General features: G+C 41.2%; 1 protein-coding gene across 3 annotated transcripts in view; it reads left to right on the top strand.

The window, feature by feature from the left end:
* The first annotated feature begins 5465 nt into the window (after positions 1 to 5465).
* Positions 5466 to 17027, top strand: part of LOC144668207 (uncharacterized) — a 106035-nt gene continuing 94473 nt past the window's right edge. For all 3 annotated transcript variants that reach the window (XM_078529962.1, XM_078529961.1, XM_078529959.1), the window contains exons 1-2: positions 5466 to 6701; positions 14591 to 14767. In XM_078529962.1, the coding sequence (XP_078386088.1) occupies positions 6017 to 6701; positions 14591 to 14767 (862 nt within the window). In that variant the 5' untranslated portion in view covers positions 5466 to 6016. The remainder of the gene's footprint in view (positions 6702 to 14590; positions 14768 to 17027) is intronic.

Raw genomic sequence — 17027 nt, 5'->3', positions numbered from 1 at the left:
TTGTGTACCTCCAGCTACCCATGTTGCTATTGCATTGCATCATACTTTTTCAAGAAAAAATTGCACTGAACCAGTCCTCCCAAACTTCTGGCAAATGATACTACTTTGTCTGTGTGCGCGTGTGTGAGGGCATGAGTTATTTTAATCTAAGGAGACTGGACATGATATACATATTAATTAGCCCACAAGGCTTCCTTCAATCTACTTGTCTGCCTAATCTTAGTATCAGGCTCCATTCAGTAAAATATTATTTACAAAAATATCCAATTTACTATTCTCAGAACAGCCTAAAGGACCTTATTTTAGAAGACTAGACATGGCTTAATCCCATATTTTCTCACACGTATTTTCTTCATTCACTATAGGAGAGTGGTGTTGCTTTTCATTGTATTTTGTGTAATACGCCAGAAGATAAAGGCTAATTGGTCATAACAAGCAATTAAACTTACAATCTTATCATCCACACACATGGCTAAACCCAACACATTACATTCTAAACAGGCAGCTCATTTTTAAAAAATCTCATTTCTGTCTATACACATTACATAAAGGCCTAAATTTATAGTCACCTATTTTCCTAGGCTCATAACGCAAGCTATCAAACTATTCCACAGATTATAGAAGGCAGTAAAATCATCGACTGTATCTAATGGTTAAAGTTACAAGATGAATTTAAAACCATGTGTCTCATTGTAGCCTGGTTTCTCCCAGAAGACATTTCTTGATAAAGATGTGGACATGCATGTCTATCAATCAATCTTTACTAAAGAAGCTATTTCACTGCCGTTCACTCTTCCAAGACCCATCACTCTGGTTAGTGTCAGAAATAGAACCATTTCTAGCCAAGTACTCGCTCACTCATGCTGTCAAATAAAGAAATAGGAAATTCGTATTATTTTGATAATTAAATTGAAAGTTATTAATATGAAAGAGGGTAGAAAGAAATGATATATTACAAAATAACCATGAAGCTGTTGGATTATTGTTAAAAATAAACAATTGGTTCACTAATGTCCTTTAGGGAAGGAAACATTCATGCCTTGTACAATCTGTTATGTATGTGACTACAATCTCACATCAATGTAAGTGACTATTAATTACCTTCTGAAATAATCTCTTAGGTCATGTAGTCGTATCAAATTCTAAGTAACTAGGAATGTGCAATAAATGCTGATCTTGCCAGAGCTGCCCACATCTCAAGAATTAATTTTTAAAATGCAGTTACTGAAATTGAAATTCCAACGTTTTGTCTTGTATTATCTTTGTGAGTCATAGACGCTCCATGTATAACAGGAGCAGGCATAAGCCATTTAGCCTTGAGAGCCTGCTCCATCATTCAATAAGATCATAGCTGATGGTTGACTTCATCTTCACTTTCCCAACACATCCCTATTCCCTTGATTCCCTTAAACTCCAAAAATCTATTAATCTCAGCCTTGAATGTACTCAACATGGACTGCAGCGGTTCAAGAAGGCAGCTCACCACCACCTCCCCAAGGGCAATTAGGGATGGGCAATAAATGCTGGCCTAGCGAGCAACGCCCACATCCCATGAATGAATTTAAAAAACAACTTGACATTCACAGCCCTCTGGGGTAGAGAAATTTCTCCACATCTCAGTCCAAAATGGTTGACTCCTTATCCTGAGAAAATGCCCCTTGGTTTTAGACTCTTCAACCAGAGGTAACAGCCACTCAGTATCTACCCTCTCATCCCTCTCCGAATCTTATATGTTTCAATAAGATCACCTCTCATTCTTCTAAACTCAAGAAAAAATAGGCCCATTCTACTCAATCTCTTCTCATAGGACAGCCCTCTCATCCCTGGAATCAATCCAGTGAACCTTTGTTGTACCCTCTCTAAGGTAGGTATGTCCTTTCTTAGGTACAGAAACCAAAACTGCACACTATACTCCAGGTGCGTTATCACCATTATGGATGCACTGTGGCTTAAGGAATAGTGATAATGGGACGAAAGATGTAAGTAATTTTTAAGGGGAAGCTAGATAAGTATATGAAGGAGAACTGAATAGAAGGATCTACAGATCGCATCAGATGAAGTAAGGGGAGGTGGAGGCTTGTGTGGGATATAACGCCAGGTCAGGTCAGTTGGGCCATGGCCCATTTCTGTACGATTTAAATTCTGTCTAATTCATTAGGGAGAGGGGAATAATATTCACAAATGTTTTGTTCACCAAAAAGGTATAAAATACATAGGACAATAATCAACAGTTGGGCAGATCATTTAGAAATTGGAAATAGTAGAGGAATAATTGGATGCAAAGAGAATGTCTACCACCATAGGAAAGGGTGATGCTGTCAAGCATAGACTCAGTCTAACTTGAGCTTCATTGTAGGAACATATCTGGCTTATGCACCAGAGACCCTCAATTCCAGCAGTTGTGAGGATTGTGATTCCTTCCAGCATTACTATTAATATTAATATTAATCCTTGGACCTGAATATGCTACAGAATTCCCACAATCTGAGAGAATGAAATGAAATTTTAAAATAAATCAATAAACAATTCCACCCCCGCCACTGCCACTCCTGACCTCTGCCAAAAGTGTGGCTGGGAGGTTAGCACTTCTCCTCTGAATCACAGGGTTCCAGGTTCAAGTCCCATTCCCAGACTTGAAAGCACAAATCAAGACTGACACTCCAGTGCAGTACTGCAGGAGTTCTGCACTGTCAGAGGTGCTGTCTTCGGGATGAGGCATTAAGCCAAGGCCCCGTCTGCCTGCTTGAGGGGATGTAAAAGATCCCATGACACTATTTTGCTGAGGAGCTGTCCCTGATGGCCTGACCAATATTTATCCTTCAAGCAGCATCACAAAAAAAAGGTTCTCTTTCCACATTTAGAGGCACATGAGGCAGACAAAGCACATGCTGACATCCATTTCCTTGGCTTATTTTTCCTGGAACAGGTCACTAGCCTGAAGCCAGAGGATTTAGCTTGAAGGGCACAATTCAGTATCAGGTAGGACTGACCAGGAGACTCTCCCACTTCTACCACCTGCCATTGGTGTACTGGAAGGATTTGCAGGTTAATAATCAATCTGTTCAGCCAAACTATGAACATCAAGTCCTAGAGTAGGACTTGAACCTAGAACTTCTAGTTCAGAGGCAGGAATGTTTCCCATTGCACCACAAGGCACCCCTCAAAAACAGGTTATCTGGTCATTACCTTGCTCATTGTGGGAGTTTGCTGTTCGAGGTAAGTTGCTGTGTACAAATTGGGTGCATTCCCACATTACAAGTGACTATGCTTCAAAAAGGACTTCATTGGTTGTAAAACGTTTTGAGATGTCTGGTGGTTATGAAAAGCACTATATAATTGCAAGCCTTTGTTTAAGTGAGAGATTTTTGAGCCTTCAACTAAAGTCTTGAATGGTCTGAAATTTAGCCAAATGATCACAGATATTCAATCTACACAGAGAGCATTGTATATGTTGTTCCATCTCTGGGAGTCTACTGCCATATTCTACATTACTGACACAATTTGCCCAGAAAGGGCGATATAATATTGATGATAAAATGCCAGACATACAAACATAAGAGTTAGGAGCAGGAATAGACTTGAAATGTGCTCACAGAATGTGAGGTCAATTTACACAACCAGCCATTTAGTAGATAGACCTTTGCATTGAAATAACTGGATTAGCACACACACTCACAATTCCCAGTCAATTTATGTCAACCACTTCTTAAATAGGTCATTAGATTGTGAGGTATGAAAACACAGCCAGCTAGAAGGACAAGGACAGCAGATAGATAGGTACACCACCACCTGGAAGTTCTCCTCCAAGCCACTCACCATCCTGACTTGGAAATATAAGGCCGTTCCCTCACTGTCGCTGGGTCAAAATCCTGGAACTCCCCCCCCTAACAGCACTGTGGGTGTACCTGCACCACATGGACTGCAGCGGTTCAAGAAGGCAGCTCACCACCACCTTCTCAAGAGGCAATTAGGGACGGACAATAAATGCTGGCCCAGCCAGCAAAGCCCACATCCCATGAACGAATAAAAAACAAATTATCTAAAAATAACCTGCTTCTCTCTTGACAACCTGACTCCAAAGGCTCACACCTAGCTGCCAGCCTGCAATTATCAAAGTAATCCTGGTTTAAAGATATCATATTATCACCTCCATTTTTCTGTCTTTAAATTTATGTGTTCTTTATTTGGACATGTATGCTTTTCACAACAGCATTATAACTGAATGCCTTGCTCCTTTGTTCCCCGACAAAATCTAATTAGGGAGTTTCTGCATTGGCCACGTTTGGTTTTGTTAAAGGGAATATTGTAGGAAATCCCTGAAGATTTCTGACTGTGTCTCCGAACTGTTTTTTTTTTGGGGGGGCATCTGGGCAGAGGAGGGGCAACCCCCAGATTGCGCCTCCTGCAACATTTGGGCTCGGGAGACTTCAGTGCCCCAACCCCATTGACCCTAGTGCATGGTCCTGCTCCGCTATTGTCACCCTCTCCGGGCTCACTCTGCATCTCGCCTGCCCTGACCGGGATTGACAGGAGCCGGGAGGTTTCCAATAGCAACAGGAGACGCACTGGCTGCGGGGCCGCTCTCTGTTCCCTCTCTTCCCCAAGTTCGGAGCAAGAGGGTCTCGTCCCCCTGAAGTTGAGAAGGAAGAAGCCCAGAGGGATTGAGCGGAAAGCAGCCGCTGCCGCTTGTTTGCTCCGTGCAATTCCTGTTTGAAAGGCGGAGGGTCGGAGAGGCGAGAGGTAAGCGGGGGGCTGGCGAGTGCAACCAGCAAGATTGCAAGTTAAAGCCTGGGCGCAATAAGGTTAGAGACATGAGTCAGAAAGACCTCAGCAGAGCTGGAGCTTCAGGTCATTTAGCAGCACCGGTCAGTACTTCACATGGTGCAATTATCCAACAAACTGTTTCACACTTGGGCTGAAGCACTAACCACCAAAAATGTATCGCCAGCTTTCTGCGGTCGGACACAGAGATATTACATCCTGAAGGACAGAGCAGATACCAAAAATGACCAGGGAAGATACCGAGTCCTCGGCTCAGAAATAGCCAACTCAGTCCACAGGAGCCTCCTCCCAGCCTGTATCTAACCCTATCAACATTTCCTTCTTATCTCTCATATACTTATCTAGCTTCCCCTTAAACTCATCCATGGTATCCTCCTCCAGTACTCTAGGTGGTGGCACATTCCACATTCTAACCACTCTATGGGTGATGAGGTTTCTTGTGAACCCCCTATTCGATTTATTAGTGACTATCTTATATTTATGGCCCTTAGTTTTTGAATCCCCTACATGTGGATACACCTTCTCAGTGTCTACCCTTCCTCATTTTAGAAACCTCTATTAGGTCATCAGTTAACTTTCTGTATCGCAAAGGGAATCAGTCTCTTCTGATTGCTGAAAAGTCTCAGTTCCCCTCTGCGCCAATCATAGATATCACAGAGTTGAAAATGTCTCGATGATATTTTGAGCATGTGCTTTTTTTTTGCTTTCCTCTTTCCAGAGGACACACTGAGGTATGCGTAAAATGATTTCAGTTGAAAAATGAACACTCTAGAGGTAGCTGATCTTACTTTCCAAGGGCTCATGTGGAGGTCCAATTAACACAATCCTCCAGTGTTCAGGACTTCTGACTTTCCTGTTTTACTTTTGTGTTTTTCTTCTGAACAGAATATCTGTTTTCTTTTGGCGGGAATGCCCAAGAACTGCTTCTGCTTATTGCATTTTCTCCCCAATCTTCAGAGGGCTATTCGTACACCCAGGCAGCAAATTAAATCACTGAAGCTTCACACAGTTCATAGCCCCACAGTGAGGATGAGAATGCTGGCAGTGACTTCAGAAAGGGTGTAATAGACAGCTGACACTTTGTGGCACAACACCCAGGTCACTGTTCAAACTATTCAAACACAGACTCGGAAACCTTGAAGATGAAAGGACATGGTGATGCACCATTCAAATCAGCACAGAAACCCCATTCCGAAATTTTACCAGGCCTAAATACACTGTTTTACAATCCAAAATGAGTGGCAGCATCATCAATTCTGATCACAACATAAGGAGATCTTCAATGCAGACAGACAGTGGAGTTATCTCAGATTCATCTGACAACAAGTTTGAGCCATGTTCAAGTGGTCCAAAGGAGTTTAAAATAAGAAAGAATACAGGCAGGGCTGAAACAGAGCTGACACATCGTTCCAGAGCTAGCCAATGTGGAGATTACGCTGATCGACAGATAACAGAAGGAAAATCTGCAGAGGGGAAAAGCCCTACTGTTGGATTGGATATCACACGTCGTTTATCCACTCTGAGGCTATTAATAGTCTGCGATAAAGTTAAACGTTGTTCTGATATTACCAATGTGGCGTGGTCACATGTGACTGTGGTGAATTATGCATCTGAGTTGTCCACACTGGATTCTATTCTAGCACAGGTTGCTGAGGCCTTAAGTGGAACAAGAGTCAAATCCATCGCCTTCATTCTTCATAATCAGCAAGATGCAGTTTATATCTGTGGTGCTGGAGAGATTCAGACACTTACACCAGTTTCTGTCCATGAACATATGGCCCTGCGTAGGTTTTTTGGTAACATATCGGTGAATCACTTGGATGTGGAGAAATCAAATGCCAGCATGGATTTCCTGGGCTGTACTGCCTTAGTGACTGCAGACCTGGAGACAGTCAAGCGAGAACTGAAGACTCTGACAGGTATAGTGTAGTTATAGTTATGTTTGATACTTTAATATTATACCAATCATAGAATAATAGAATGGCTACAGCACATAAGAAGGCCATTCGACTCGTGTCTCGCTGGCTTTCTGTAAGAGCAACTCAGCTAGTCTCACACTTCCCACACTCCCCACCGCCACGCCCTTTTTCCCACAGCCCTGCAAATTTTCTCTCCAGACAATTATCCAACTAGTCTAACTATTTCTAGAAATTCTAACTAGGAATTATTCCTTATCCTCCAGTAGTTGAATGCAAAATTGTACATCTGGAGAATCTTCTAGATGTATATCTGCATTTAGTGTAAAGATAAAATATATTTATCAATAGTTTCAGTAAAACAGCTTTTACTCGGTACAATCCCATGTACAAACCCTATCAGCCTGTTCCATTGCTTTGGTTTCCCAAATGGTATAAGGGGGTGGAAAATATCTGCCAGTGGCACAATCTTGCTTATTGTGAGCACAGCAAATGGAAGTTATCTGCTTGCTGAAGAGCATAAGGTACAGGTATGAAGAACAGCCTTCACTTATTTTATATAGCAAATGCAAATCCCCAAAGCCAAGCGATAGCCCCTCATTGGCTGAGTTTAAAGTGATTAGTCCACCAGTTAGCCTGTAGAGGGGACACTCCTCGATAATGTGCAGCATTGTTTGTGTCTTTCCACAAGTGCACCAGGGGTTTGTACTTGAGGCCCCAGCGGTGGAGGATGGATGCGCAGGGGCTCTGACCCTGTCCTGAACCTATTTAGCAAGGATATTGTCGCCGTGGCAGTTCCAAGCTAACAATTCGACAGCTGGGGTTTGTCACAAGGAACTTGTTAGTGACTTCCCGTGTTTCCCACTCCTTGATTTGCTGGTAGATCTTGCTCAGGAAGGGTGCTGCATATGGGGCACCAAGATGGAAGACAGGCAGTAGGTGGGCTGTACAGGTCATCGTGGAGTGGTAAGTGAGGTACAGCTTTCACCGTTCTCTGGACACTAACTGAAAATGAGGTAAAATGGAAGCTTTACCAGAAAATATCATTGAGCTGGAGCTGAGGAGTTTCTTTTATTTACAAGAGGTGTGAATGAAGGGATTTTTTTTTATTGGAATGAGCAGCTGTAACTATACAGGCATGATTCCACATTTCCTCATTTAACTGCAAAAATGATGTCAGCGATCCAAAGCAAATTTCCAAATATAAAACCAAAAAAGTGATGTTTATTACAGGGGGCAACTCAATTTTATTTTTTTTCCAAGTTATCATTCTTGGTATCCCTTTAATGTTTCTTCTCACTGTGAACTTCACATGTTTGCTTCCTAATTACTTAAATTACAGCCCCAAAATGTTTTTACCTGTAAGAGTTAATCACCATTCCCCATCATTTATTTCAGAATCACATCTTTGAATTTTCAGCTTTAGGATTACTATTTGCCTGGAATTTGGAGAGGCAGGTTTTTTGAGTTGTTCAGGATTTTTTAAATTCTAAATTTCTAAACTACAAGGTTAAAATTAAAAATCTGTATTTAAAATAAAAGCCACTTGTCCACTTACTTTTATCTCTCATGATGCGTAGGCATGGGATATTAACGTTTTCACACAAAACAAACCTTAGAACCTCAAATCACAATTTCAATCCATACTGTGTCATTATTGACCATTGTCCATTATTGATGCAGGTGAAAGGTGACAGCACAATTCAGACCTTGAATTCTTTTTTGGCATCAAATTAACTTGTCTTCCCCCTCCACCCCACTCCTACCTGTGACTAGCAGGTTGGGTATATTCCTGGGTGTGGTTTATAATGATTCAGCTGAAATACTTTAAGAGTTGTGACCTTTCTGGATGTTATCAATTAAATGAGATACAATCCATCCTGTGTCCAGACAGCCATTAAAATCTGAATTCATGAATAAAGACTTAATTCACGTCTTAGATAGATTTATATAGAATATACAGCACAAAAACAGGCCATTCAGCTGCTGTTTATACACTACATGAGCTTCCTACCATTCCATCTATCTGATCTCAGCCTTACAGCTTTTCTTTCTATTCCCTTTTCTCTCATGTACTCAACTAGTTTCCTGTTGAAAACACCTAAGCTATTCACCTCAACCACTTCCTCTGATAGTGAGTTCTACATACTAGCCACTTTAAGTAAAGAGATTTCTCTTTATTTCCCTACTGGATTTATGAGTAAATATCTTGCCTTCATAGTCCCTAGTTTTGGATTCTCCCACAAGTGGAAACATTCTCTCCACAACTACCTGTCCAACCCATTACCTCTATCAGTTCACCTTCAAGTCTTTGCTTTTCTAAAGAATAAAGCCCTTTCTGGATGACCATAATCTCTCAGTGCTCCCTGCTTCTATGTCCTTTGTCCTTTTCATTGTAGGGAATCAGAACTGTGGACCGTACATCAAGCGCTGCCTGACCAGGGCCCTATATGTTCGGGAAGCCGGTTGGTGAAGGACGATACTGGAGCCAATCTTTACTCAGCGTTACACTTATTTACATAGTGAGCCATTACAAGCATACACCTCCTAACTCAATTCCCTACCCCCATTTTAGTGAATATCTCTTTATATGTGCTCAAGTGAAACCCCAATTAATGCCCTCCACCTTCATATAGTTAAACACAACTGACATAGAATTAACACTATACAAGTTTACTATAACTTCACTACTTTTGAATTCTATATCCTTAGAAATAAATCCCTATGCTTTGTTAGTATTTTAATTGGTTTGATTTGAATGACTTGTTCGCTTGTATCCCTAGACCAGTTTGCTCTTTTACCCCATTCATATTTTCTAAGATGTAGGTGATCTTTCTATTTTCGTACCAGAAATTTGCTTTCTTTACAGATTGGACAGTCCAAAGGCTTCTCTAGGTCCTGATTTATTTTGTGCTCATCTCTGTGGTTTACTGAAAATAGTCTTTGGCACACTCATTCAGTCATTCCTTCAGTCTGTGTGTCTATGTAGTGTGTGTCATCATAGACCTTGACTAGCACAAATCTGAAGAATTTCTTCCCTAAGAATCATCTTGCTGTTATTATAATAAAGCAATGCATTATATTCCATTGTTAACATTAATGATTGAGACATTTGAGTTCTGTGAGGACATTGTCATCACAGTTGATTAGTTCATATATCTGATGCCTGGGATTGGAGCTACTTTTCTGATGATTGCTATTGATTGGTGTCCTGCTGTTCAACTGCTGTTTCAAGACTGAAGTGGTGTTCTGCTCACTTCCACTGCCACTTATTATTGTGCATTACCCTTTATGTACCTGAGTTATCTATCACTTCTGAACCTTCCATTTGGTCTGGTTGAATTAAACAACAAACCATTTCTGTCATGGCACAAATGTCTTTATTGTTGGATTAGTCTGATTAAAGTTTGGTGCCTCTCCTGTTTTCATTTCTCTGGCCTTCTCTTCAGTTCTTCTGTTTCCATCTGTAGCCCATCACATTGCTTATCTGGCTTTGTCTGCTAGTCACTGTCACATGTCTCATTATCATTATACACCTACAGCATTGATTGACTTAGATTGCCATCTGGTGCATTAACTTCCTTGGTTACAGCAGCAGATGGAACTTGGATCTTGACTTTTTCCCTCAGTTACCCAAAAGCTTGCTTGAGATTAGATATGGTTTAATGCTGCTAGTTACCTCGGGCTCCTCCATAGCAGTATCTCTGTTCAATCCCCATCAGCTGCAGACTGCTTACTTTTAACACATTGGCTAAAGGAAGTCTCATTATCTAAGTCACTGATCATGGTCTGGCTGAACATCCCACTTCTAACACCAAAACTATATCCCAGTGGTTGCTGTTTAAGTGCTGACAAAGAAGTGAACAGAACTTTACAAAATGCAGTTTAGATTATTGCAGTTTCAAGACTCTCATTGTAGCAAAAACAAAAGCAAAATACTGTGGATGCTGAAAATCTAAAATCAAAGTAGGAAATGCTGGAAACACGTGGCAGGTCAGGCAACATCCGTGGAGAGAAAAATAGTTAACATTTCAGATCTGTGACCTCTCAGGGTTCTGACGAAAGATCACAGACCTGAAACGTTAACTCTGTTTTTCTCTCCACAGATGCTGCCTGAACTGCTAAGCGTTCCCAGCATTTTTTGTTTTTATCTCATTGCAGCATCTCTCCAGGACTGCCTGTGATCTGCCAGCTTTTATAGTCTGACTTGGCTCAGCTTTACTGTATATATTCTGGAGTCAGAGCTCGCCAGCATTTAGTCAGCTCTGCAAGCAGGAGAACCACACAAATAATTACACTGAGGATTCTTTTAATTATTTACCTGCATTATCAGAACTCAGGACAATAATTAACTCCAACATTCAATAAAGGAAATAGCTAACTGTTTTTTTACCAAACAAGTTGTTAATGTTTCCCTCATCTGTAACAAACTCCCCATATTTGGTGCTCATTATAATATTAAGTGTATTATTGTATGCAGAGAAAATTTCATCTACTTGAGAAGCTCCCCATTCAAACGCCTCACAAATCTTTGACAGTAGAATTAAGGGTGCATTTACACTAGGTTAGTTGTTTTGCTTTGCACTGACATGCTGTTGTAGGGTAAATGTAGCCTGAATGCACTGCTGGGGGCCCATCTAACACTGTAACAAACTGAAATGAGACTCATTGCGTGATGGAATCTCTTGATTTACTTCAGATTTTAAAGTATGTGGGAGGAGGTTTTAGCTTTACACCAATGCTATGCTTCTGTGGTTTGAAGGCAGTATGGTTGGGTTGCTTGTTCAATATAGCAGTTTTGCAAGCCAGTGAAATAATTGACCAGCAGTTATACAATTTCCCCTCACTAAAGTAGTAAAGCTAATAGTCTTAATATATATTTACTGCTCAATTAATTTTTATAATTTGCAAGTAGCTCTCAGTTGATTAATATTGGTTAAATGGCCAGGATGGTGAAGCTTTAAGAAACACTTCATGCTACCAGCAGACCTCCCGCAAGTTCACTTTCATTAACAGCTGTGGGATAAACCCAAAATCGATTCTGCTTCAACATGCTTCTGGAAATAAATTATTGACCAAAGCTAATGATTATTCTTATTCCACCCTGAGCTGTTCAAAGAGCTGTGATGCCATTCCCAAAGCGTCTGCTGCATTCAACTGGATTATCACTCCAATCTTTGCATCTCGTTAAGTAACCGCTTTGCCTCTGCGTTGTTAAGCATCTCTATGTCTCTGATGATTAAATTAGACATTGGGACAGTTTTTATGGAACCAGTACTGGCAGGCTATGAGGCTTTGCTGTGCACAGTGGGAGTTAGATTCCAGTTTGAAAAAACTCATCAGTGAGAAAGAAACCTCACAAGGAAGCTCGTTAATGGTTTAGCAGTTGAAAACGCTGCCTGGTGTGGCACTAAACCTTAGAGGCCAGAAGAGCCCAGTTTTGACCTGTGCTATTGCTGAAAGTTACCAGTAGGGATGCAACAATTGACCTCACAACATCAGCTCCAGGAAAAATCAGCCAAGGTTTTGTACATTCTGTTGTTCATCAGTACCTCTTGCTGGAAAGTGCAAGCGTATAACTTTCAGGTGAGCACAGAGACAGGTTGCACAATCATATAGCCGGCTGACAAATGGGGATGGTGTCAGGACAGATAGGAGGGAATGGGGTCAGAACATGGAGTGGGATTATTTATGACAGGATTCCTTTCTGTTTTAAGTTCACAGGATTGCCGGGATAGGCACTTCCTATGTTGATTCCATTGCTGGTCATGTCAGGGAAAGAGACGGAGATGGCAGGACGGTGCCATATCCCATGGGATTGTGCCCCATTAAAATGCACCCGCACTTGAAACAGGAGCACTGTACCTGCCAGGATCACAGCTCTGACAGAAGTGGGGTCTGCTGCCTCTGAAAGGTTGGTTTCCTAAGGCAGCTGTTGGTTTCCTTAAGGATACCAACCTATCTGGAAGCTCCGGGCTTTTTAAAAATACAATGTCCTCATTGTCCAGACAAGTTGGTACTCCTCTCCAGCAGCATGGCTCTTTGCCACTTTCCTGTGCCTTCATTTGCGAGAGAACCAGCTACATTGCTGCTGAGGGTGTGGATCCACTTCCAGACCCTCAGAATTTGCATGAGGTGAGGAGGTGCCAGTCGAGTAGCAGAATTCCAGAGCTTCACTGCACAGGATTATATATTAAAGATGTCATTGGAGCTAATTACTCGACAGGACCTTCAGGAGAGGAGGGAAGAAACAGGGAGGAAAACAAATGGCTCAGAACACAATTACAGATCAGACCTTTTAATATAAAAGTAATAAATTTTACCCCACTGACTAAAGATAGCATAATTCCAGGAAACCTTGCAAATTAGACCTCCCTGGAGCCACTTGAGTGTGTGGTTGTTCTGAGTTTTAACAAGGTGGACCAGATTAATATCTGTCCAAACAGCACTGACCATATAATGGTGTTAAAGTAGAAATTGTCTGGGTCAATCTGCTTGTGTGCATATACGCAATTGGGAGAAAATAACTTCTTGGCGTGCGGACACCTTCCTCTTTGGAAGAAAAGGAAATATAAATAACTTCAGCTTACTCTCTGTTTACTTCTGAGCAGTGAGACTAACTTGGGTGCTGTTAATATGCATGAGGTTATGTGTTGTGGATGAACAGCAGGACACGATGCAGGTTATGGTTAGTGGAGTACTGTCTAAAAGGTATTGTGTGTCATATTGTGCACATGAATCATGTACCTATTCTATGCTAATTTGATTAGTATTATATAAATATTATTTACATATTATGGAAATTATTTATATTTGTAATATAAGTAGGAGAGTTTGTGATAATTATATGTGTGTCTATATATGCCATTACAAGATACATAAGCATTTGCATGGAATATGTTAACGACATAATTGTTTGAACAAGATGCTAGACACTAGACACAGAGTGGCTCATTTAAACAAATCCCAATGTTCTTTGTTAACGCCTAATTAAGAACAATGTCAAATACCTTGAATGAAGTGTACTTTTCCAGTCTAAGGCACAGAAAGCTCCCTAAGAAAAGGTAAAACAAATTAGTATTCTACCCTCATTTAAGATAAAGCTGCTGTTCATGAGAGAAATCTAGACACAGCTCTTTTGTTCATGTTTTGAAAATAATTTATTTTTTAATTGAGCTTACAGTAGATATACTTCTGAGATCCAGACCTGTTCCCTGCAATCACTAAGATGTAAAGTGCTCATGGGTTTGATTTTCTAATTAATTATGTCATCATGTTAATGTGACACTGTGCCTTAATTACAAGTCTAAAGGGCAATTATAGTTACATTGTTGGTTCCAGGTTGCTGTAATTAGAGATGTAAGGCCATAGTTTGCTTAGTTCATTGATTGCTCTGAAGAAGTAGATGTAAACAGAAAGATGCAACAGAGGACTCCCTCTCCCCCTCCCTAGACATACAACTTCCGTTGGCTAGATGAAGTGGGGTTGGAACAGATACCATGTTCTTTCCCTCCAGAATGAACTGTGGAGATGGCTGGTGAAGGAAACTGCATTAAGAGGCAGAAGAAGCATGCTCTGGGTGGAATATGGTGTAGCCTTGAGACAGCAACAAATGATAGTGGATGCAAGAGGTTACAGCTGATGTCAAAGAGAACATTACATTATGGCCCATCTGGTTGTGTCCCACAACTTCCTGAAAGTGGGAATTTGAGAATTCTGTTTGTTTGAATTGGACATTGGGGCTTACAGCACCACCAACGTCATTTTTGGAGGTGTGTTGCTCATCTGTTTGTTTAATCTGTGCAAGGCCGGTGCATTTTCACTCCATGTTACTAACTGTTTGCACTCGTACTAATGAGAAACAAACCTGACCCACATATTTCGTATTGCAGGTGTTCCTGTTACCATGGCAAGAAACCTGCTGGGCAGTGAGCTCCCAGCAGGTCCAAACCAGGTGCTGGATGGGGTAAAGATGCACGTCTTAGATCTTTACTGTGAAAGTGATAAACTGAAGCGCCCACACCCGCAAACATTGGCAGAGTTTGAAAAGATACACATGGTAGGAAAAGGTGAGGTCAGGGAACAAGGAGGCAATTCTGGATGGAGCACAACAGACCAGGAAATATTGCAGCGTGTCTGCCATTTTTACAACCTGACATAAACCTTACTTGCAATAAAAAGATGTATGATGTTGAAGAATTATTTTCAATCACAGATTTGAGCTTCATCACCAGCTACATGTTTAACGATAGAGTCATAGACAGTCATAAAAAGTCATCTAAGGCACAAAAGGAGGCCAGAAGTAGATTCACCAGTTTTAACTTTCCAAAACTCCCTAGATTCTGGAAAGGTCCCATCAAATTGGAAAATAGCGAACATGACTCCTCTATTCAAGAAAGAAGGGAGACAGCAAGCAGGAAACTACAGGCCAGTTAACTTAACATCTGTCATAAGGAAATTGCTGGAATCCATTATTATGGAGGTTTTAGCAGGGCACTTAGAAAATCTCAATGCAATCAGGCAGGGTCAACATAACTTTGGGAAAGGGAAATCATGTTTAACTAATTCATTGGAGTTCTTTGAGGAAGTAACAAGCAACGTGGATAAAGGGGAACCTGTGGATGTGCTGTACTTAAATTTCCAAAAGGCATTTGACAAGATGCCATATCAAGAGTTACTACGCAAAATAAGAGTTCATGGTATAGGGGGTAACGTATTAGCATGGATAGAGGATTGGTTAGCTAACAGGAAACAGAGAGAAGGTATAAATGGGTCATTTTCGGGTTGGCAAGATGTGACGAGTGGAGTGCCACAGGGATAAGTGCTGGGGCCTCACTATTTACAATTTATATCTGTGACTTGGATGAAGGGACCGAATGTATGGTTGCTAAATTTGCTGATCACACAAGGATGGGTAGGAAAGAAGATAGGAAGAGGGCATTAGGAGTCTGCAAAGGGACAAAGATAGGTTAAGTGATTGGGAAAAAATTTGGCAGATGGAGTATAATGTGTGAAAATGTGAACTTGTCCATTTTGGCAGGAAGAGTAGAGAAGCAGCATAGTATTTAAATGGAGAGACTTGGAGAACTCTGAGGTATAGAGGGATCTCGGTGTCCTGGTACATGAATCAGGAAAAGTTAGTGTGCAAGTACAGCAGGTGATTAGGAAGGCAAATGGAATGTTGTTGTTTATTGCCAGGGGAATGGAATATAAAAGTTTTACTACAGTTGTACAGTTGGTGAGATCACATCTGGAGCACTGTGTACAGTTTTGGTCTCCTTGTCTAAGAAAGGACATAAATGCATTAGAAACAGTTCAGAGAAAGTTCACTCGACTAATATCTGGGATGGTTGGGGGGTTAACTTATGAGGAAAGGTTGAACAGGCTGGGCCTGTATCCATGTATCCACTGGAGCTTAGAAAAATGAGAGGTGATTTTATTGAAACATACAAGATTTTGAGGGAACTTGACAGGGTGGATGCTGAGAGGATATTTCCCCTTGTGGGAGAGACTAGAGCTAGAGGACATAGTTTAAAAATAAGCGTTCACCCATTTAAGACAGAGATGAGAAGAATTTTTTTTCTCTCAGAGGGCCGTGAATCTTTGGAATTCCCTTCCCCAGAGAGCAGTGGAGGCTGGGTCATTGAATATTTTTAAGGCAAAGGTAGATAGATTCTTGACTAACAAGAAAGTCAAAGGTCATCGGGGGTAGGCAGAATGTGGAGCTGAAGCCACAAGCGGATCAGTCATGATTTTATTGAATGGCGGAAAAGCTTGAGGGGCTGAATGGCCTACTCCTACTCCTAATACATATGTTCGTATTCAGCCCATCAGGTCCATGCTAGCTCTCTGTAGAGAAATCCAATCAGTCCCAATCCTCCACTCTATCCCCATTGCTCTGTAAGTTTATTCTCCTCACTTGCCCCACCAATTTCCTTTTGAAATCATTCATCATCCCTGCTTCCACCACCCTCATGGACACCGAGTTCCAGGTCATTACCACTCACTGCATAAAAAATTATTCCTCACATGCCCGTTGCATCTCTTGCCCAAAGCATTTAATCAGTATCCCCGAGTCTTTGTACCATCAGCTAATTGGAACAGCTTTTCTTTGTCTACCATATCTAAACCTATCATAACATTGTACACCTCTATCAAATCTCCCATCAATCTCCTTCGCTCCAAGGAGAACAACCCCAGCTTCTCTTGTAGCTAGAATTCCTCATCCCTGGAACAATTCTGGTAAAACTCCACTCCACTCTCTCAAAGACAAACTACATTTTGTTTTCAGATGAAGTGTTCCGGTCTGTTTCATCTCCATCACAGCGC

Source organism: Cetorhinus maximus, chromosome 26 (assembly GCF_964194155.1).
Source record: "Cetorhinus maximus chromosome 26, sCetMax3.hap1.1, whole genome shotgun sequence".
NCBI classification, from domain to species: domain Eukaryota; kingdom Metazoa; phylum Chordata; class Chondrichthyes; order Lamniformes; family Cetorhinidae; genus Cetorhinus; species Cetorhinus maximus.
Note: the sequence above shows the minus strand (reverse complement) of the source record. Positions and strands in the feature narration are given on the sequence as shown.